The sequence below is a fragment of the Chelmon rostratus genome, chromosome 4 (assembly GCF_017976325.1).
Source record: "Chelmon rostratus isolate fCheRos1 chromosome 4, fCheRos1.pri, whole genome shotgun sequence".
Taxonomy (NCBI): Eukaryota; Metazoa; Chordata; class Actinopteri; order Chaetodontiformes; family Chaetodontidae; genus Chelmon; species Chelmon rostratus.
This window is the reverse complement of record NC_055661.1, coordinates 406,479-429,001: the sequence shown is the minus strand read 5'-3', so window position 1 is coordinate 429,001 and position 22,523 is coordinate 406,479. Positions and strand designations below refer to the sequence as shown.

The 22,523-nt window shown below is 40.5% G+C and overlaps 1 protein-coding gene across 3 annotated transcripts in view; it reads right to left on the bottom strand.

The window, feature by feature from the left end:
* nfic (nuclear factor I/C) overlaps nt 1-19,786 on the bottom strand; it is an 84,268-nt gene extending 64,482 nt beyond the window's left edge. For all 3 annotated transcript variants that reach the window (XM_041934622.1, XM_041934620.1, XM_041934621.1), the window contains exon 1: nt 19,644-19,786. In XM_041934622.1, the coding sequence (XP_041790556.1) occupies nt 19,644-19,724 (81 nt within the window). In that variant the 5' untranslated portion in view covers nt 19,725-19,786. The remainder of the gene's footprint in view (nt 1-19,643) is intronic.
* Nucleotides 19,787-22,523: the final 2,737 nt, after the last annotated feature.

Here is a 22,523-nt window from a genome sequence, read left to right as displayed (position 1 = left end):
ATATGTGGACAAGACTTTTGGAGTCTGCTGCCTGCTTTTTGGGATGTGGTACTGGTTCCAGGCATCAGTCCAATGAAGTGACACCATGCATGGAAGTGTTTAAAAAAATTAAATTAAAAAATTCTTACAGTGGTGATCAAATTATGTTAAAATTAGATTTTGTGATCAGATGTTCAGATCGGATGTAAAGTTTTGTATTAACATTTTTACACTTTGGTTCAAGTGAGAGAATGAAAGCATTTGACATATATAAGTGATTTCGTGGAGTGGTCAAAGGAATGAATGGTTGCAAAGCTATGATGGTGATCATTTCAAGTCAGTGCATTGCAGTGAAGGGTACTACTTTTACAAGCTGCTCTCCCCAGTTACCCAATTTGAATGTTTAACATTTCCAAATGTAAAGTCACCATCCTCATGCAGTCAGCAAGTCTTCTGGATATCCAGTAATTTTTGTCTTTAACACATATTTCATTGACATCTATATGACGTCCAGAAACGACGTATACAGACTTTTAATCTAGCCCCCCTGAGGGAGCAAACGAAAGTGCTTTGAGTTGGAGATGGAGAGTCTTTGTTGGCAGCATTTATGGTTGTCAGTGGTGTGTTGTTTAAAACTCAGTTTTTTGTCCAGGGTGAGTCAGAGATATTTGAAGTGGTCCTGACCAAACGTCTGTATTTGCCGAATTAGGAGTGAAAATGGAGTTCCTAGTCGTTTGCTGCCTTCCCCTGCTTTCTATGATTGTAAGGAAATATATTTAAGTTTTGGACTGTTGGTCAGACAAAGCAAGTGATTTGACGACATGATCACATGTCGTCAAATCACAGATAGATCAGACCGGGCGCCTCCTCTAGAAAGATGGCGACGGCGGCTGTCATGGCGACGGCAGCTGTCAGGAAGCGTACGAGGAAGTGTGTGAGGAGCGCAGTGGCAGGCACAGTTCGGGGTCTCTGCTTGATCCTAACCATCATGACCGCACTGTCACGCCTAAGAACACTCCAAATCCCAAAAGCTTTCGTTGGAGAACACATGGAAAATTACCCAAACTTCTACATCCCGGCAGTTCTCCCAGAAGCAAAACATCTCGGGCACGGTAACTGCATGATCCATGGGGCGCTTGAGCGGTAATCATTACGCCCGCTGACACAGAGCGGCAAGGAGGACATCCTCACTATCATCTCCCTGTGTCTACTCCTATCTGGCGACATCCACCCATGTCCAGGGCCAGAACCACCAAACACAGGGATAGCCATCCCATCACACTTGCTCCCGCCCATCGCCACAGCAACTGGGCAGCAAACTACCTCTCTAGCCTGCATGCTACTGACGCTGCTCCATCTCCCTCCGCCGGTGTTCAGGCAGCTCTGCCTCCCCGTTTCAGCAGAGCGGCTCACTCCGCCATTACTGCCAGTTGGGCTAGCATCCCCAGCGCCCGTCGGGAGGCTAGCGCCACCACGAGCGGCCCTCTGCGGGGTCGCGCCCACGGCCCCTTGCCCAGCAGCAGAATGGCCCACTCCACCACCAGCGACAGCCGGGCTAGCATTCCCAGCGCCAGTCGGGAGGCTACCGCCACCAGCACCACCGCGAGCGGCCCTCTGCGGGGCTGTGTCCACGGCCACCAGCGTAGCAGCGGAGTGGCTTGCTCCTCCACCAGCGACAGCCGGAGGACTAACACCTCATCCACATCTCCGGCACCTGATTCCTCAGGCTCCTGGTGGAAGTAAGGACGCACTCACGGCCCATGGTCCAGCAACCAGCAGAGCCTTGCCCACCTCCCCAGGGCCTGCAACCGGTGAGCAACAACATCTCCCACGCCTGACTGGGCCTACCACGGTCACCGGATGGTGATCATCGGCATCGCTCCAGTCGGGTCGCCCGAGCCTCGCCGCCTACGGACACCAGCGGGGCTGACACTAGTACGAGGCAAGCCGTACACAGAAACCCGGTGATGAAAAGGTACCGATCCTCAAAACTGTTTCAAACATTAAATCATGCTAGAACAGTATGGGACCCAAAATATAAAAACAGGGGCTTACTCGGCAGTCACTTAAATGTCCGTAGTATGGTCCCAAAACGAGAACAACTGGAACATCTGCTGAATAACTCAAACATTGACTTTTTGGGTCTCACAGAAACCTGGCTATCCGCCTCTTCACCTGAAGCTGCTGTTGCATTAAATGACTATCATGTTTTTAGAAAGGACAGAGGCTACGGGAAAGGAGGGGGGGTTCTGCTATATGTTAGGAGCACTATAAATTGCAGCCAGATAGAATTACCTAAAGACATCAATCTAGAATGTGTCATGGTAAATATCACCCTCTCTGCCAAAATGTCTTTTATTGTTATCTGCATGTATCGTAAACCTACAGCTAATGCAGATTTTTATGATCAACTCAAGGCTCTGCTTAAATCATTAAATCACAAAAAGGAGATCATCTTGATTGGAGACTTGAATGTAAACTGGGACAACAAGAAAGACAGAAAAAATCTTAAGACAATCACTGATTCTATTAACCTAAAACAATTAATCAACCAACCAACCAGATTAACAAACTGCTCCAAAACTAAAATTGACTTGCTGTTCACAAACAAGCCGGATAGAATCATTAAGACTTACAACCTTATCACAGGACTTTCAGATCATAATGTAATCTTCTTTTCCCGTAAGTTAAATAAAAACCATCTCCTAAAGTCTCATACATCTCTGTCTAATAAGTCCTCGAACTATAACTTCGTTCCGAAGAATCAACAACCAAATATTGACAAAGCTCTCAAGGAGCTAGAATGGGATAATCTTATCTCTTGTTATGATATAAACCAAAGCACTGACTCCAATAAAATCAGGGAGGTTATGTTGTCTTTCTCCAGGAAAGGGAACGCAAGGACCAGGAAATCCATCTCCCTTCAATGGTTCACTAATGAATGTGGCACACTGTTAAAAATTAGAGACCAGACACTCAAAAATTCATTGAAATCTGGGCTGATTATTGACCGCCAAAATTTCACCTCAGCACGAAATAAAGTCACATCATCCTTACGAAAAGCAAAAGCAAACTATTTTCTGAATATAATTGAGTCTGCTAAAGGAAATCCAAAAAAGGTATGGAAGGAGATCAATAAACTATCCAGTCGACAGACCAAACCAAACAGTAAAGGAATGGAGATAAATATAAAGAATCAGCTAGTGAACGATACGGCCATTTTGGCCACAGAATTTAATTCTTTCTTTATAAACTCTATTCAAGAAATATCACGTCTGTTCACTACCCCTGGTTGTGTTTACCATCCAGTCAATCGCGAACACTGCATCTTTAACATAAGCGAATCTCTGAAAAAGAGGTAATGAAAATCATTTGCGCTCTTAACAAATCTAATGCCAAGGATGTTCATGGACTTGACATAAATTTTCTAATATATCACAAAGAGTCCCTTGTTCGCCCCATTACACAGTTGATAAATATATCTATTAAGCACTCCGTTGTCCCGAACAACTGGAAGGTGAGCGTGATAACTCCAATCTTTAAAGCAGGGAGTAAATCTGAATTAAACAACTACAGACCAATTAGTATTCTTCCGGTCATCTCTAAAATAATAGAAAAATGGGTAGCCACACAGTTAATAGAACATCTTAACATGGGTTCTACAACACTACACCCGATGCAGTTTGGATTCCGGGCACATCATTCCACAGAATCAGCCATTACTATGTTTATGGAAAGAACTAAGTGCCTTCTAGATAGGAACAGCTGTGTGGGAGCTGGTTTTCTGGACCTCAAAAGGGCATTTGACACTGTCGATCACCAGATACTGCTAACCAAGCTATCTAAATTCTATTTCTCTACACAGGCCCTTGATTGGTTCGGATCCTATCTTGCAGATAGAAAGCAGTGTGTGGTGGTCGATGGTGTCAGGTCCCCATGCCTGGATTGCCCAGTGGGGGTCCCCCAAGGATCAGTACTTGGCCCTTTACTGTTTTCCTTGTACATAAATGATTTCTTTGATGTCTGTGAAGGTGTCCATGCCCAGCTTTATGCGGATGACGCGGTTATTTTTGCCGCCGCAAAAAATACAACAGAGGCTGCTCAGAGTCTCACATTAGCAATGTGTAAAGTTCAAAACTGGCTCACTAAATCCTGTCTTTGCCTAAACGTCAAAAAAAGTGTCTGTATGTTTTTTGCAAAACAGCCACCAAAAATTGTTCATTCTGGTGTGTTTCTGGGAGGAGAGGAGCTCTCGTTGGTACACGAGTTCAAATATCTTGGAGTCATCCTGGACTCGACACTCTCATTCAGTAAACACATTAAAAAGGTATCTAATTTGGTTAAACACAACCTGGCAAACTTCAGGCAAATAAGGAACTCATTAAATAATACTGCTGCTCTGATGTTTTTACATTGCATGATCCTCTCACACATTGACTATTGTTTCACTAGCTGGGCACTGGCATGTTCATCAGCACTCCAACCAATAGAATCCCTTTATAAAAAAACTTTAAAGACACTGGACAAAAAAACGTACTCTTATCACATCTGTAATATCCTTAAAAAGTATAGTTTTCTAAGTTTTCATAGTTTCAAGGTCTATAAATTTGCGTGCGCTATATACAAAAGTCTTCACGGTCTTGCCCCCCCACCTCTGAATGAATTTATAAAAAACAGGACTGTCAGGGGTATGAACACCAGGGCCTGCGGACCACCTTTGGTAGAAATGTGTTGTCTGTCTTGGGGGGGGGGGGGGGGGCATCTGGAACAGTCTTCCCTCCACAGTAAGGGAATGTCTTACATATTCCTCTTTTAAAGCAAAGCTTAAAGACTGGTTAAAGGATGCCCAGAAGTGTGTCCATTAAGTAGACTGAGACCACTGGATCTGGTTAAGTTGGACTGTATTAAATTGTGTGCTTGTGAATGTAATTTTGAAATGTGTATTGTGTAATTGTATTTTTATGTAATGTGTACTTCCATGTTTTTAATGTGTACTTCCATGTTGTTTTATTAGGCAACTAACATTCTGCCCAAGGACTACAGTTGCAAATTAGCTAATCAGCTATAAACTGGCACATTTACAGCAATGTTCATCAATGTGCACTGTCCTAAATAAATAAATAAAATAAATAAATAAACATAAGTGTGACGACAATTTATATTTTCACATTTTGTACATTAAACTATTAGTCAATTAATTGAAAAAGAAAATAATCATTAGTTGCAGGCCTTGACTAATTCCTCAAGTCTTTTAGGTCTTAACAATGAACATGTTTAAGTGCCAGGGGACAATTTTTAACACCTGACAACCAATTGCCTTGCCACTTAGCTTGAGAAAATCACACATTAAGGAGGATTTTTGCATCAAAGTGATAGTACCTTGCCTTGTCAAGTACATTGAAATACCTGACAAAGAACCAAATGAAAATGTCTGTTTTGGTTCATCCACTGGCCAGTGGTGTTCAGCCAACAACCTGGTGCTGAACACAGGGAAGACCAAGGAGGTCATTGTGGATTTCAGGAGGTCCAGAAAGACGGATCACGCCCCCCTCCTAATGGACGAAGAAGTGGTGGAGCGTGTGGACAACATCATGTTCCTGGGCCTCCACATCACATCTGACCTCTCCTGGTCCATGAACACCTCCCGCCTGGTGAAGAAGGCACAACAAAGGCTCTTCTTCCTCAGGAAACTGAAACGGGCTGGGCTCTCCTCTCGGTTGCTCGTTAACTTCTACAGGGCCACAATTGAAAGCATCCTCTGCCTTAGTGTGACAGTGTGGTATGGCAGCTGTACGGCACAGGAGAGGAAACAACTGGCACGGGTGGTTAAAAATGCACAGGGCATCGTGGGCCACCTTGCTTCTTGGTTTACTTACTTCCTGTGTTTTCCGTCCTTGTGATTGTCTGATGTGTTTCACCTGTGTGTCATTAGTGTTCCTGCCCTGTGTATATAAGTCTGTGTCTCCCCCCAGTCTTTGTCGGGTTGTTGTCTGCGTCACTTTGCCGTCTGCATTTCCCTTATTGAATCCCTTGCCATAGCCACAGCCATAGTACCTTAGTGAGTGTTTTGTTGCGTCATCTTTGTCCATGTCCGCACCTCTGTTCATGTCTGTGTTTTTCCCTTGGTTTATCTGTATTCATGCCTATGTTCCCGGTGAGTGCTTGATTTGTTGTTACTTCTATAGTCTAGTTTTGAGCAAGTGAGCAAGTAGGAGAGGACTGAGTGAGTGAGGACTCACATGAATAAATGAATGACATAGTGATGGCTGAAGATTGCAAGCTTGCTAAACAGACTAATCAGTGGCCTTTCTGATACTGGACACAACCTGCTGAGGTACAGCTACCCCATTCAATAACAGCATCTGTGTAACAAATACACATGATGGAAAAAATGTGTTGGACACATATGAAAACTAAACACTATACATGGAATTTCGATATATGGTGATTCAGTGGGAGACATAAATATTCAACATCTCAAAATTAACATGAAACTGAGGCCAGACATTGGTAGTAATTCAATAGAACTGCACAGATAAAGAAATAGTAATATTCAAATCCATAAAAAATGTTAACTGGTAAAGTGGAATGACACACACAAAAAAGTACAGAACACACCAACTGAAATGTATTTACTAGCTGGTGGAGAAGCCTTGCTTTTCAACACCAGCTTCAAGACGTTCCCTGTTCCTGTTCTTTTGGGTTTATTTTTTGGTGATTGACTGTGTCATTTCAACACACTTATTTGCAGGTTATGCTAGATTCCCCTTACAAATGTCACAGGCAGCTGTCTCTGAGCCAGATAGGCCAGACCACACAAGGCACAAGTATTCATAAAAGGTCAATTTTCTAGGTCCAACTGCCATAGTTACTAGGAAATATTCACAAAAAAGAGCCTCACCATTGACCTGTTAGCCCCACACAGCTCCACTGTCCCAAGCCTAATTCCCAGCTCAGACTTTTGTATGCAGTATTTAAAAATCAAACGTGCCATCTCCCTCATCCGCCCTGCAGGCCAAGGAACCCAGTTGTCAAAGGCAGACATCACCATCAAAGTCTTTCCTATCCGCCCCGACTATTGGGATCTTTTCGGTGTACTCTGGAAGGGCGAATAATACTTTGCAGTGCCTCTGTCCTTTCACCTTTGTCAGCCAACAATATTTGATCTCCAGAAGTATAATATTTGATCTCCTGACAAATAATTATAAACTCTCATATGTCATCCATCTCCTAGATGACTCTTTCACTGTCGCGCCACCATCTTCAGCTCAATTATAGCCTAATTGGGCTGACGATGGTGGCGTGAGACTGCTCAACACCAGTGTTGCTTATTGTAGCACTGGTTTCCATATTCAGACTGTCTTTTGCACTCGTGTGATTTATCATACACATATTACCTTTATAAGCATAAACGCTGTAGTGACCTTATCCACCTTTGTGCTATTTGTGTAAAATCTATGAAATTCCATAGACTTTTTGGTAGCATATTTTTACAGCAATTTTTCTTACAGTTTTTGCAGCAGTATATATATTTTACATATTTTTCTTTTTTATAGTCCTTTGTATAAATGTACAGTACATATATATAGTCAGCTCTTATTTTGTATTTTGTATTTCTCTATTTCTGTTGCTATTTTTTCTTTTCCAACTGCCATTGCCTGCTGCTTGTAATACCCACATTTCCCCGGCTGGGGATTAATAAAGGCTATCTTATCTTATCTTATCTTAATCACTTTCACTTACTCATTTCACAAACTCATAGTTCCCCTCTCCTCAGACAAAACAAAAGTTCCCTGCACTAATTTTGGCCCAGCATCAGTTCATTGTTTAAGCCTCCCACATCCCATATCACAAAAACTTGATCGCTGACTCACATTCTTGTTCCAGAAAATCAGATGTGTGGCACCAGGCTCTGACCCTCTTCCAACTCTTATTCTACTATTTTCAGCCACCATGTTCGACTGACCATGGAGCTAGAACATTTAGTCACCGCTTCTCAATACACCATCCACCACAGCGTTGCCCCATGAATGCTCTCATGATATCTGACCAGATGGAATTGCTTGGAAGCTTTCCACGCCTCAATAAAGGCCTTTCATTCCCGTCTCTTGATGTGCTGGCCTTCTTTTCCTTCATGACATTCGCTCATTGCATTTTCAAGATTAAGTCTTTCAGCAGACAGAACACCCTCTATTAATTATTGCGTATACATTCAAAAAATTATATATCCCATTCCTCTCTGCCATAGAGCTCCATTGTTGTCACACCAGTGAGCCACACTGTTGCACTGGGTGACGTTACTTAATAACTAACATACACACTGTAATTGATTTTGACTTATTGCCACATACTCCATCCTGCTGCTGTAAAATACTTACGAAAGCATCAAATGTGTATTAATCAACCACTGAAAATAGTCCCAAATGTACTATTTGCTCCTGTCCAAGTGAAACAATTTGTGGGGCATTTTCAATTCAATTCAATTCAATTATGTAACGCCAAATCACAACCAAAGTTGTCTCAGGACACTATACATATAGAGCAGGCAAAGACCAAACTCTTTAGCTCCAGAGACCGAACAATTCCCTCATGAGCAAGCACTTGGCAACAGTGGTGATTTTTAAAGATTCATATTTTCAGTAGGGAACCAGTAGGCTGGTTGGAGCTGAGTGCCACAGACGGGGTAGGGACGTCAGACAGTATTGAGAGATGGACTAACACATTCTTGATTTTGGTCTTTTTACAGGATTTGTTGAAAAATATAGAGTGACACCATCTATACCCCTTAAAAGGCCAATGATCAGTGTCTACCTATCTCAGTGGTCACTTGTTTTAAATGACCAAAAATAAGAAACATTTTCTATATTGACAAATGACTGTGCAAGTATAAAAGTAATTTTCTAGTCTTGCAAAAAAATACTTTGGTTCTCATTTAACAGGTAGCGTTCTTGAGCTATAATGAAATCACTATTAAATTCCTTCTTCGTTATGACAGCAGAAACAGAAAATTTTGTCAGTGAGAACAAATAGACTGTATGTGGCTAAATCAAAAGTGATCAATGAGATGAAGTCAAGAGACAAACAAAAGCAACATTTTGACCATCTTATCAACAACATTAAAACAGCCACTGTGCTATGAATATGAAAAACACAGACACCACTACCACCAGCATTAGAGTCCTAGGTACAGCTTAAACTAAAACAAGCAGAAATACAACAATTCACACCACCATAAAGAGTGAATGAACTGGTCAGTGTGAGTGACTGAGCTAGTAAGACCGTGAACTGCCACAGGGACAGACAGAAACACAGACAGAGAGAGACAGTTTGGTCCTTTATATCCTCAATATGTAAGTAATTGCTGCAGCACAATGAGAATGAAAACTATTTCAGTGACAGTGACAGAATACTGCAGCAAAGTAAAGCACATATATAAAGTGTACTTTACAAGAGCTCACCATTCAGCACCAAAAAACGCAATAAGTCATTACTCAACAATATAATTTGAAACTGAAGTTCTGTATGACCCCAGAATGACATCACACATAGCAGTTGTTGTCATGTATGTGGCTTTTCATTAGGGCTAACAATTATTTAGCTAATTATCTATTATTAATAAGATAAAAAAAGCGAAATTTTAGTATTTCCTGCATTTTGTCAGGCCAATACTGGAAAGAGGACTCAGGTGCAGAGTTACACGGCAACAGGCTTTATTATTTCACAGACTCACCAAAGAACTCCTCGACAAGCATGAAATCAACAGCTATGAAATTACCCTTAGAAATATCTACTTGGTCCTGACTGTGGACAAGAGATACAAAACAATAACTTGAATAACACAAAGCGCTCTGAGCCGAGGAATAGAGGCTGTAAAACTTAAGAAACATAAACGGCTCCAGAAGGAGGAAACGAAACAAGGCTATCAAAATTAAACAGGGACTTGACTACTACAAAAACCAAAATACGCTCCGCTCAAAAAGACGGAGGAATATCGCAATTATCTCTGGGATGGTTAGAACATAAGGCGCTAGCTAGGAGGGAAGGTAAGAACTAAGACGAATTTACAGAATGAGATAAGAATCGTTAACAAAAAACGCTCTCACGGAGGATCAGGGAATATCAAGAAAGCAAACAAAAGGACTATGAAACGTGATCAACAAAAAACACTCTTAAGGAGGACTTTGGAATAACGAGGAATAAACAAAGGAACACAAAAACTCAGAACTAGACTATGAAACTTTGACAAACATAAAACGCTCACGAGGAGGAACAATGGCTTACACGATGACTTGAGCTGTGGCTGTGGTTCAATAGTTGGCACGGGTGAAACGACCTTAGGACAAAAAACACACTGGCACGAGACAAGGGAGACGCAGACAATTTAAACACAAGGAGGGTAATAGGTAACAGGTGGAGACAATAGGTAATCAGGCTGACGCACCGGTGACACATGAGGAAGGGCAAGTGATCTGAAACGAGAGGAGAGTTAGGTTCACAAAATAAAACAGGAAATAACAAGACAAAAACCCAAGACGAGACAAACCTCACCGCGGTGTGACACATTTAAAAAAAAGGGAAAATATAATTAACATTCTTTGATCAGATGTTACTATGTTTTCATTCAAAGAAACAAAGGATTCACTATTTCAACTAATGGCATGGAAAAGCTGGAAAAATCTAAAAAGTTATAAGACAAGATAAGACTTTGTTAATCTACAGCCAGGGAAATTCGGGTATTACAGGCAGCAGGTAATAGCAGTTGGGAAAAAAAAAGCAACAGAAATAGAGAGAATACAAAATACAGAATAAAAAAATAAAAGCTGGCTATATATATGTACATTTTATGCAAAGGACTATATAAAAGAAACAATATGTTGAAAAAATATATATGGCCACATAGAACTATAAGAAAAACTGCTGTAAAATATACTGCCAAGAAAAATAAATTCTATAGGATTACACAGTTTGTACACAAATTGCACTTGGGGAGCGGTCGGAGCTGCTGTAACAAGCTGTCACTTGTGCGGTGCCATATTGAATGTTATATGTTATATACTCTGTGACCTCATTTCAACTAATTAATGTTAGCTGAATCTGCTGCCTCTGGCAGATTTGCATCTGTTTTGACAGGCACACACACAATTACAGGTAACAGACATACATACCTTCTGTCTTCGTCTGTTAAAATATCAAGGGTCTTAGCTTTATGAAGTGTTAACTTTACAACAGCTTTATCAGGAGCCAAAAATAGATAAAAAAAAACTAATGGAAGACATTTCTGTGTGTCAAGTGTGTTTTTAAGTTAGAACCTGTAACCATGCATTTCTCTGCTGTACAGTTATTCTCTGCTTCCACCGTTTTTCAAATGCTTACCCCACAGATAAAGCAGACTGTGTCATTTCCTTTAAATCATCACAAGCTCAACAAGGCAAGGCATTGCTTACTGAGCCCACCTTAGGAGACTTTACCACAGCGCTTGCTGTGCATCATAAGATAGACCCAGTTAATCAATGATGAAACTCGTCGCCAACAACTGTAATCCATTAGTTGTTGCATTCCTACTTTTTATAGCACCTATAGCCACAGATATATACAGTATATTACTAAATGTCAACTTATTGAGTTTCTATTGAACCCATTTTAATTGTGAATCTACACAACAGTTTTATGCATCTGGGCCCAGCTCTTAAGCATAGATGAGGTGCACATGTTCTGCTTTTATGAATATCACTTTATGTTTGGGAAATGGTGTATGCATAGTTTGTGTGCATACACATAATTTCTATATCAGGCCCCACCTGTCTGTGAACGCCAAACCAAAACTAATCATAGCATTGTCTGGAAGGGGACAGAAGCCATTGACCAGTAGTCAGTCGACAGGTGTAGGAAGATCAACGAGCATATTCACATCTGACACCAGAGACCATCTTTGACCAGAGACAGGTTACTGAAGTAACTGAGTGACTGAAGTTCCATATTTAACCACAGCCTAAAATTCTAGAGCCCCACCTAGCAGCATATTTAAAAATTGCAGAGAGAGAGCAACAACTGTAGAAGGTGTGCAATTGACCAATCATTTCCCATGTTTGCATAAAAAATGAACCATGTGATGTGACAGTTATGGCGGGCCAAATTGTGTTTCTGAGTTGAAATCCTTGGAATGTAACTCTGTTGTCTCTATATAATTTTACATATTGAAATTATGATTAGAACAAGAGCCAGAGGGCTTGGGATGTTATCACAGCAATGCTTAAGACATCAGATTAATTTCTCATTTTTTATTGTTGTTTATATTATTATCTGTATGACTTACGAGCGATTTCCTAAATGCTAGGTAGTCTTGAAAAACTATATACTGTAAAACAAAAGGAGAAAAGACAGTGTGGTACCCGCCTTGTTTGGTCTAGTACAATCTACCAACCAATCCTATAAACAAACACAATCTGATCCTTGAAAAATAGCCTCAAACTGTGGCGTTCACAAGAGGCTCAGTTGGTGGAGTCTAGCATGTTGGTTGTCATGGAAATCGAGTGCTCACTGACTCACTTCATAGTTTAACCCCAGTCTACAATTAAACTCAATGAAAAGTCTTCAAATCACCTTCAACAGAGAACACTGCTTTTATCAGTGAAATAACAGTAACAGTCTGCACTGCAGCAGATGCAAGTCAATTTGTTGCACAAACTTGTTTCAGTGCAGTTGGTTGCCTTACACTACTTAATGTGAGCTGAACCTATGAGGAAAATGCTGTTAGGCTGCACAATTAATAACATTTAAAAGACAAATGAATGTCTGGCATTCTGACTACTGATGTCATGTCTTCCAACCTTCCTGTGTCACTGATAGCATCCCAGTAAATGTGCATTACTACGACATCCAAATTGTCAAGTCCATTGGAATCACATGTCTGAGTTTATCAATCCCTTTTATCAATGCATTTTTTTCTGACAACCTGTTCCACCTGAAACCTTCTTTGGATCAGCAATCTCCTCCTGAATTCCCCCTGCTCAGTCTTCTCTCACAAATATTCTCTCATTTCATCCATTTTAGATGACAACAGACTGAACATTGCTACAGCCAGCTCTCAGGTTCTAGCCAGTTTGACTAAAAGGATTAACAATAATCGAATCAATAAAGAATTGGAACAATAAGCAGAATTCATAATGGTGTTGGTATCGGTAAAATCTTATCACTTCCCATCCATAAGCAAGGCTGAGTGACGGCACGTATGATGTTAAAACTGGTGATTTGGTCAGTCTGCCCCTTGCCCCCTGTGTCAATACTATGACCAATTCATAATACTATATCAGGACAAATAAGAAGAACAAAACATCACTATGGATAATCTTTTTTTTTTTTGACCACAGAACATGCTAAAAATGCTAAAAACACTTATATAATTAAGTCCCACAACTACTTTTAATATTTGACATTTTCCTACTGTTTCTCCCACTTCATATTCTATTATAGTTGTGCAAATATAGTGCATATTTTTCACCTCAATGAACTGCATTTTTTTGCCACAATCACCTAATTTCCATGCAGATATCACTGTTTAATCTTGAGTCTTGTTAAATATCTACAAACGTTTGAGTCTGGTTTGTAGCCAAAAAAGTAGTAGCCGTAGTAGTATTAGTGATAACAGCAATAGCAGCACTGACAGGCTGTATCATTAGTGTAATAAGGGAAGGAACTGTTATGCTGTTGCACCGTGGAAAACTCTGCAGCTATCAGAGGCTTTCTGCCAAGTCCCCAGACAAAAAATAAAGCACAGATACATGCCTACACAGGCACACACAAAGCATATTGTGGTGTCAGTGTGGTTCAGCACCCCATCCCTTCACTTTGTGCACCTGCTCCTGATATTTAACTAGCAGTGCAAGTGTAACAGCAGTTATTAGGAGGCAGACAGATGCACAGTGTAGTTTTACCTGAGAGGCGTAAAGAGGAAAAAACATCATTTTGATGAGAAGCTGAATCAGACCAAGGTTTGCATTGACATAACATTCCTCGGATGAATTGTTTAATTTCCATAGCATCATCATTTATTTTTGCAGATTTCTGCATGCTCTTCCCCGCTGATTCAGTTAAGCAGCAGTACCTCCAGGTTAGAGAAAGCGCTGCCTTTCCTTGGTCGTTTCATTGCGTTTTTTTAAGAATCCACACAGGAGAGAGCTTTGGTTGCCTCAGATACTTTACTGGGTTAACTCCAAAAATGACAACATGCCATAAAAGTTGAGGCCTTGTAAAAATGCCTCACAGGAAGAAAAACACGGACAAGTTTCAGAATAATCAATCTTACGAGAATATGGCCGGAAGTGTAACAGACCACGGGAGACTGTGTCATTTGTAGAAGGAAGGACGTGAGTGGCCAAAGAATTTAGAGAAAGAAAACTGAAATGACATTATGATTTCAGCCAATCCCAAATGACGGACTGCCTCCCTAAACGATACTTATATCAAACATAACAGCTCATCTCAGGATTCGCTTTACATTGTCTACAACTGTGGCTTTAATACAGTCTTGAAAAACAACTTGAATTCATTATGAGTACAAACTGAGGGCACTTATTACACAGTATAGCAATTCACACTAGGTGTTCACACTTGTAATTTGCCCCGCTCTGTTGAGTGGTGAAACAACACCAAACATAACACAAGTACACACAGATAGTCTTCCCAGAGCACGACTCAACATGTTCTTTTGAAAAACAAAATTTACAAATAAAGAATAGTATCAGTTTATGAACTATGATTTCTTGCTAGAGCTTAAACTATTCAATAGTACGTTAAAATATTTAAAGCTAGCCCCACCTTGACAAACTAAATAATAAAATGATTCTACATCAATGCATCGGTAATAATAATCATAATAATATAATATATTTCGCTAATAATACTTATGTACTTTTAATTGATATTTTCAATGCAGGACTAAACCACTGCTAAAAATTGATATTTAGTTTGAATATTGAATCAGAGACAACTATTACCATTTCCACCATTACAATAAAATACTGTTTTGTTTCTGATGCATTCTAATGATTGATGATGATTCAGTGCAAGCAATGAAAAGTGCATAGCCTACAGATATATGAAGATAAGTGAATCAATAGAATGTTAGCCAATGGGGTAATATATTAAAAGGGAATGTGAATGTGACAATGTACAAAATGAACAATAAACAAATATGGCCTATATAAAAAAATTATATGGGAATGCAGCTGACATGTCACTAATGTAACAATGCACACTATGAACATGAATAAATAATAAGGCTACCTGGTTGATAATTTGCATTCTGATCTCATTATACAGAATGTTTCCTAATTTATTATTATATAAATTAATGTATTATTATTACTGATGCCTATACATGTGAACAGTTTTTAAAAATTGTACTGTGTTGGTACAGGTGGAGCTCATTCTACATTATTTTAATAATTATGAAACTTGCCAGTTGCCCTCTTTGGCTGAGGTGACCCTCGGGAGGGGAAAAAAAAATTGAATGGTATGACCAATGTGATGCCCTATGTATGAAAATTTCCACATTGTCTTTATGACTGCTGCTGATGATGCTGTGATATTGTTGCATTGAGCACAGACTTTTACATAACTTGCAAATCCCAAAATCCCCAAATTAGAGTTGGTTTGACACTTTGTATCGTGCCACGGTAGAATTGTGTCCACCAGTAGAGATTTGGCAAAACTGCTTCCACCACAGGAGCTATGCCTTAAGCCGTATTTACACACTGTCATTGATAGTGTATGCTCTGCTACCTTGCTACACAGTGAGTGAGTGGGTGTGTTGATGACATTGCACGAAGTGTAGCTGCTTCATACTCTTTACTGCTTGCCTGTATATTGCTTTCCACTCTTTTGCTGACACTGCAGATACATCCAGAAATGAGTTGCCCTCCTGCACGTTCTACCCAGGTGCCACCCCTCAAGTGAGAACATGTTACGTGTATGTTATGTGTGAAAGGACAACCCTGGACAATGTCCAGACCTGATTCTGTGGACAGAATCAGAGTTCATATTAAAAAACGCTTTAGTGTCTTTGTTGTATATTCGGGGCAGGCAGTATGTTTTAGCAATCCAGCTGTCTTGCAAGGTCATGTGATTTAAGCAGCAGGACTGCCTACCACATTGTCATGAGGCGCAGGAGCGACATAATGCACCTCTATTGCATCTCTGTTGTTCTCATTTGGAACCTTGAAGCTTCCATTTTTAAAGTCAGTTAGTTTTACTGTTTTGCCGCTTTTGTTTTCAAACTTAAATGTTGTCTCATGTGAGGCAGTTGTTTTGGTTTGATTTGGTTCCAGATTTCCGAGAAAATAATCAAATGTGATGAAATATGGTCCAGTATGGTTATTTTAAAAATTGAAATTACTGAACAATTACTGTACTGTAGTCGTCTAGACTGCAAGCGTATCTGTCATTTTGTCTGCTCCAGCAGGCTCATGACTCAGTTGTCCAAAGCATTTGTGTGTGCTTCATGTCTATTGTTTAGACAATACGTGTGTAAATGCAAGGTTGATGCCCAATAAAAAGGCACTGAATAAATTAACCCCTTAACACCGACTGTCGCGAATTCGCATCATATCGCTTTAATCCACATTGCAGCAGAATCGCGGTTTGTGCATATTCAACACACACCTAGGAACCTTTGCAAGCACTAAATCTGTTGTGTTGTTTTTCCAATGTAATGGTTGTGAGCCAATTTTGTGGCTGTTTTGATGAAATAAATGAATTTTGAATGGCTTTTATGATGCACATTTATGAATTTTGAAAAAAAAAGTATTTGCCTGTTGTCGCTAATTTGCATCATACCTAAAATTATATCTATTGTATGTGCTACAGAAAAAATAACAAACTCCTCTTTATTTAGGATCAATTTGAAAGCAAAAACGCAGAGAATTAATTTTTTAATGTAATTCTAAATAAATTCAGGCATCAAGGGGTTAAGCTTGGCGTAGTTCAGTCAGGAATCTCCTTGTGCATGTCCTCTAAGTCACCCTGAACAGTTTCTCGTAACCTCTAAACTCCAAAGGCTAATTCTTGTCTTCAACTATACATAACCTGACACATTCACCTTAAGTGGTCAAATTTTAAAAATGCTCTTTCTTTCTCTCTCTCTCTCTCTCTCTCTCTCTCTCTCTCTGCTGTCATTCAGCTGCAAGTCAGCACTGTGATGCTGGTGTAGCCCACCTCCACAGCTTCACAACCTCAACTGTGGATGCCGGGCCATGTCCAATCAAAGCCTCCGATCAGAAGTGTTTCCAATCTTCAGCTCCATTGTGGTGATTATACACTGATGAAAACATAATTATGAATATCAAATTCCATTCCTGCCAGTATATGCCCCTAAATCCTACACACTAGACATTTGAGTTTGCTGTTTTATGTTCCAAAATAACATTTTACCTTTGTTTGTGTTTGTAATGTCTCTGTTGAGAACATGGTGGTTTATGTTGGTAACTGGTCATTTTTGTGCTGGTTTACAGTTACAGCAATTAGTGAGGTGGCTGCTGATCTTGAGTAACCATGAATGGACAATATGAAATAGAAATAAACAGTTGTGTAGGTTTGCCAAACCTACTTTATATTATTGTCTCTGGAAATTTCATGCGCAGAAATGTTTATTATAATAATATTTGTAACTTTGACATTCTGTGTTATTCATTCACGGAGATATGACAACAATCAAATTTGGCTTTGGGTGATTGGATGGATGAAGTACATCAAATTTTTAATAATTGAATTGAATTTGGAAAAAGTATTTTGGTATTCTTAACTGTACATAATGTACAGTATACAATATCATCTCATAATCATCAAAATTCAAAACGTTTTCAAAGAATATTGTGGTTTTCATGTTTTTGGTTTCAAAGGAATTTCCTTAATGCTGAATGCTTTGCATAGCTCCTGCTGTAACAAGTAATTAACTGAAAGACACTGAGCCATGTTGAAATGGTTTGATTACCATACAGGTCAACTATCATTGATTTGCAGCTACCACTTTGATTTTAAATCAAAGTGGTAGCTGGCAGTCTTAAGCTCAAGATGCAAAAACATACTGCTGCTTAAACTATTTACAAGAACTGCAATCTGCAGTTCTTTAATTTCATTAGTCTTTAAATATTGAAACAATTTAGATATTTAAAGCTTATTTGTGGTGAGTTAAATGACCATATTGTACACAATTCAGGTACATAGGGATTGGGGACACGTAAAATTGGGGTGGCACTATGCCCTTTCGTCAGGATAGAGCAACAGCCCCTCAAAATGTCTGTACACGTTGCTATTTGAAGCAGGGTTTAGGGTGATTTAACCACAGCAATCAATTAAATACACATTCTCAAGTTTAATGTGTGCCACGTATCATCTAATGGAACTGACGGGTGATGGAGGGGCATTATTTCACTTCTTTATTCTCCACAGTGGCATCTGGGCTGTTGTCAATCGACTAATTTCGCAGCTTGAATTCGAATCTTCCAGTGAGTGTTTCCAACGGGACTGCGGATACAGCAGGACTGCCTTCACCATCTGCAGCTCTGTGTTTATCCGCACGCTCTCTGCCCCAGCTGTATACCAGGACAGGAGGCCCTCTGTCGGCCTGTCATACTAACTCAGTCCGCTGGCTCTAACTGCGGCCATTTTCTGCTGACTAACACACGCTCGCACGCACGCACGCACGCACAGACGCACGCGCGCGCACAAACACACACACACACAGGAGGCTTGAGGTGAACTTCAACTTGGCCATCCGCCGTCCCGCGTGACGAACGGCAACGGAGGCAGACGGGCCTGCCGCTGCACGCTCTTCTTCAAAACCCCGACACTGAACAACTTTCACCACCGATATACACACACTATTTTGTCCGCTGCAAATGCGTCACCGGGCGTAGGAAACCACATATGCCTGTGGGTTAGATCACGTATAAGGCCAATACGCCCCATTCGCCTGCACGGAGGCGACGCTACTCCAAACTTCACTCAAAACTGTAAGAGTTTTAAGCTGACTTATTGTTTCATGTCAGACACACTTATCGTTTCATGTGTGAGATCAACTCGCCTCCTGTTTGATGGTATTTTGGCAAATTCGGCTTATATATATAATACACAAAACGAACTTTATGTCAGCAAAATATCAAGTTTTATAATCACTTCTCATTGCTGGCTTCCGCCCTGCAGTGTGTTTGACGGAAGGCACCAATTGGACGAACGACTGAAAATGATTCTAAAAGTTAGGATTTTATTAAAGTATGTGCTATTTTTCGTGGACAGTGTTTGCCGAATTTAAGCATTATTCGTGACAATTCACGATTGTTTTGAAGTTGTGTCGTATCAGGTGTTTATACTTGGAGGCGTGCAAGGGATATCTTATCTGCCAGCTTTTTGAATGAAATTTAGCGGCAGATTCTCTACATAGACAAACGTCACGTATGGGACTACAGTGTAACGTTTGGACGCAGCTACAAACTAAAATACGGAGAGAAACTGAGATTTAGGGCTTGCCCACATTCTGCTCCACTTTCAGCTGCGTAGTTATTGTACTCAATCAACTCCTCGCATTGCGTCTTTTCGGAAAACATGGAACAGCACACCAATAGGAAGGGACACTCGAATCTATTATTGTACCGGAACGGGTTTAGTCCTACCATTTCGAAGCCGAGGCGCCACCGGGAGAAGTTAAAGCTGATCTCATCGCCTGCCCATCTTGCGCTGTCGGTCGTTATCATTCCATATTCATTTCCATCATCGTGCGCGTGCCAGGTGGAGTAAATCCGCGGTGCTCTAGAGCAGGAACGTCCCGCGTCAAGCTTCTGGCTCAACGGCAGCAAACCCCCCACCCCCCACCACCACCCGGTAGGCTGCGGCAGAAGAGAATAGTGCTGCCGCTTGTTTTCAGATTTCTCTCTGCCTCTGTCACTGTTTCTGTCCTTTCACACTGTTAGCCCATTACATTTTCTATTTGCTGCCTGATATTCCAATCCCTTTTCTTCTTTCATCTTTCATTTATTTTTCACTCAGTTCTCGCTCTGTTCTCATCACTGCCTCCTCAGTCTTCCCTGATGACAACATGACATCTACTAGACATTTGGGGGAATGGGCTGTAAAAATAAAGCACTAATGGCTAATGGTCAGTGTTGCTTATCTGGGAGAATGTGCCTGTAATAGCTCTGATTTCTTGTTTTTATTAACCATTATAATGATTAACAATTGTTTTCTCACTCTTTATTTTCATTTTTTAAATTCTGATTCCATACCCCTTCAGTCAGCTACTACGTATGCATACTTTCAGCTAAAGAAACTGTTCAAATATCAAAATGTTCAGCTTTTGAGGGACATTTATGCATGTATTAATCTTTTTTCTTCCTTTCATACCTCTTGAAAAAGTATTAGTTTTTCAAACCATTTTTACAATGTAAGTAAATGAAGCAATCTTCACTTAGACTTTGAAATGCTTCTAGTTCTGATACTTTTAGCTACAGACATCATTTAAACTTTGATCAGGTCACAAGACCATTCCTGTCAACCCTCCCATTTTTCCTCCGCCCGTTTAAATATTTTCCTTTACATCTCCCTGATTTTTAACCTTTCAACAAAAAAGTTGACAGGAGGCGGAACTGCCTACTTGATGTGTGTACTAAATTCCCCTCTTGGACAGCAGGTGGCAGTATGTAAAACATTAGTTGCTACTTCTACTAGTCTTTCACTCAAACACCCCCCACCAAAAAAAAAAGAAGGAAAAATAAGAAGAACAGGTATGAACATGAGAGAGATATCATCTGTATCAAAAAGGTTGTTCAAGTATCTCACTAAAATAGGGAGGTTTATTCGTTATCAATGAAGGGCATGCTTTTTGCAAAATATGCTTCACGTGTTTTTCTGGCACACTGAGGGAAAAGAGAAACATGCTCCGCCAATGACTTTATCTATGCTATTTCTCACTTGCCAGTAGCCTCTCTCAAAATCTCAACTGAATCATAAATGTGTAAGTGATTTGTACATATCTTTCAAGTAATACTTATTTATACTAAGTGCTAAATGCCCTTTCGTGTTGCAATTTATATAATGCAGGGATGTTCATGGTATTTCATTTTCAACCAGGTATATGATTTTGACCACCTAATTGCAGTCACATACCTAATGTGGGAACTAGTTTACCCAATCTATACCCACAATTAGCCCAAGCTCTGATATTTTTGAGCAAGTGGTTGCCAATAGGCAATTTCAGGATTCACTGTGTGTACTCTTGTCTAAATGTAAGGCGTATGCGAACAGTGGTAAAGGTGGACAAGACTATTTAGCTTGTATTTAACTTTTAACATTTTGAAATATCACAGTTCTAGTCTTGTTCAGTCTAGTCTTGTTCAGTCCTTTTCAAAGTTTATAATGGGTGTGTACCATGCTCCTTAGAGTATGTCACATGACCTGTGACATCACCAACAGATCCCTTTCTGCTCCTCTGTACTTGTCAAAATTTTAGTACTTTAGTAAAAGTATGGGCTGCACGGTGGCTCGGTAGTTAGCAGCATCGCCTCACAGCTAGAAGATCCCCAGTTCCACAGTTTCTGTGTGGAGTTTGCATGTTCTCCCTGTGCAGCGGGGGTTTTCACCGGGTTCTCCGGCTTCCTCCCACAGTCCAAAAACATGCTGAGGTTAATTGATAATTCTAAATTGTCCGTAGGTGTGAATGAGTGGTGTGCATGGTTGTCTGTCTATATGTGTAGCCCTGTGGTAGGCTGGCGACCTGCCCAGGGTGTCCCCTGCCTTCGCCCAAGAGACGGCTGTCATAGGCTCCAGCCCCCCTGTGACCCTGCAAAGGATTCAGCGTATTCAGTGTATAGATAATGGATGGATGGAGAGTAAAAGTATCCCTTTTACCCTCCACAACTTGGACTTCACATACACTATTTATACAGCAAAATGTAGACAAATTTTGTCTTTTTTTTTCTTAATTTCTACTTTTCTATTTGTTCTTGAATTCCAGGAATCTCCACCTGTAGTTCACTTATGTGGAGTTTGAAGGCAGCAGTGGAGATTCATATGCTGAAAAGACAGCCGATGGTGGAGGCTGCAGTTAGCGGTCCCCTAAAGAACAGTTTCTCTCTTGTTGACCCCACTCAGTTCTGATTGGATAATGGTGAATTTTTGTAGCTGCTGTAACATGTGGGTTATGTCCACCTCTGTATGTGTTTTAACCTCCTTGTTTCAGCCCAAGAAGTTAGTGTAGCTGTAGTCTGGATGTTTCTCCTACACACTGTCTCGGTTTAAGCCTGACAAACACCTTCTGTGTATGTAGGTGACATGTTTGTGTGGCCTAGGTGCCTCTGTGGTCTGCACATGGTGGTCATGCATAAGCATCACCCCCTGTGGTTCTGATGCATCATGAATGCAGGACAAATGAGTAGCTCGCTAACATGGACCAGGATGCCCTTGATGAGTCGCAGTGCTGAGTCGCTGGTCTTGAAGATGTGTTTTAATTCAAGAATAGACTCAAAGTCTGCATCTGAGATAGCATGGGTTGAGGTATC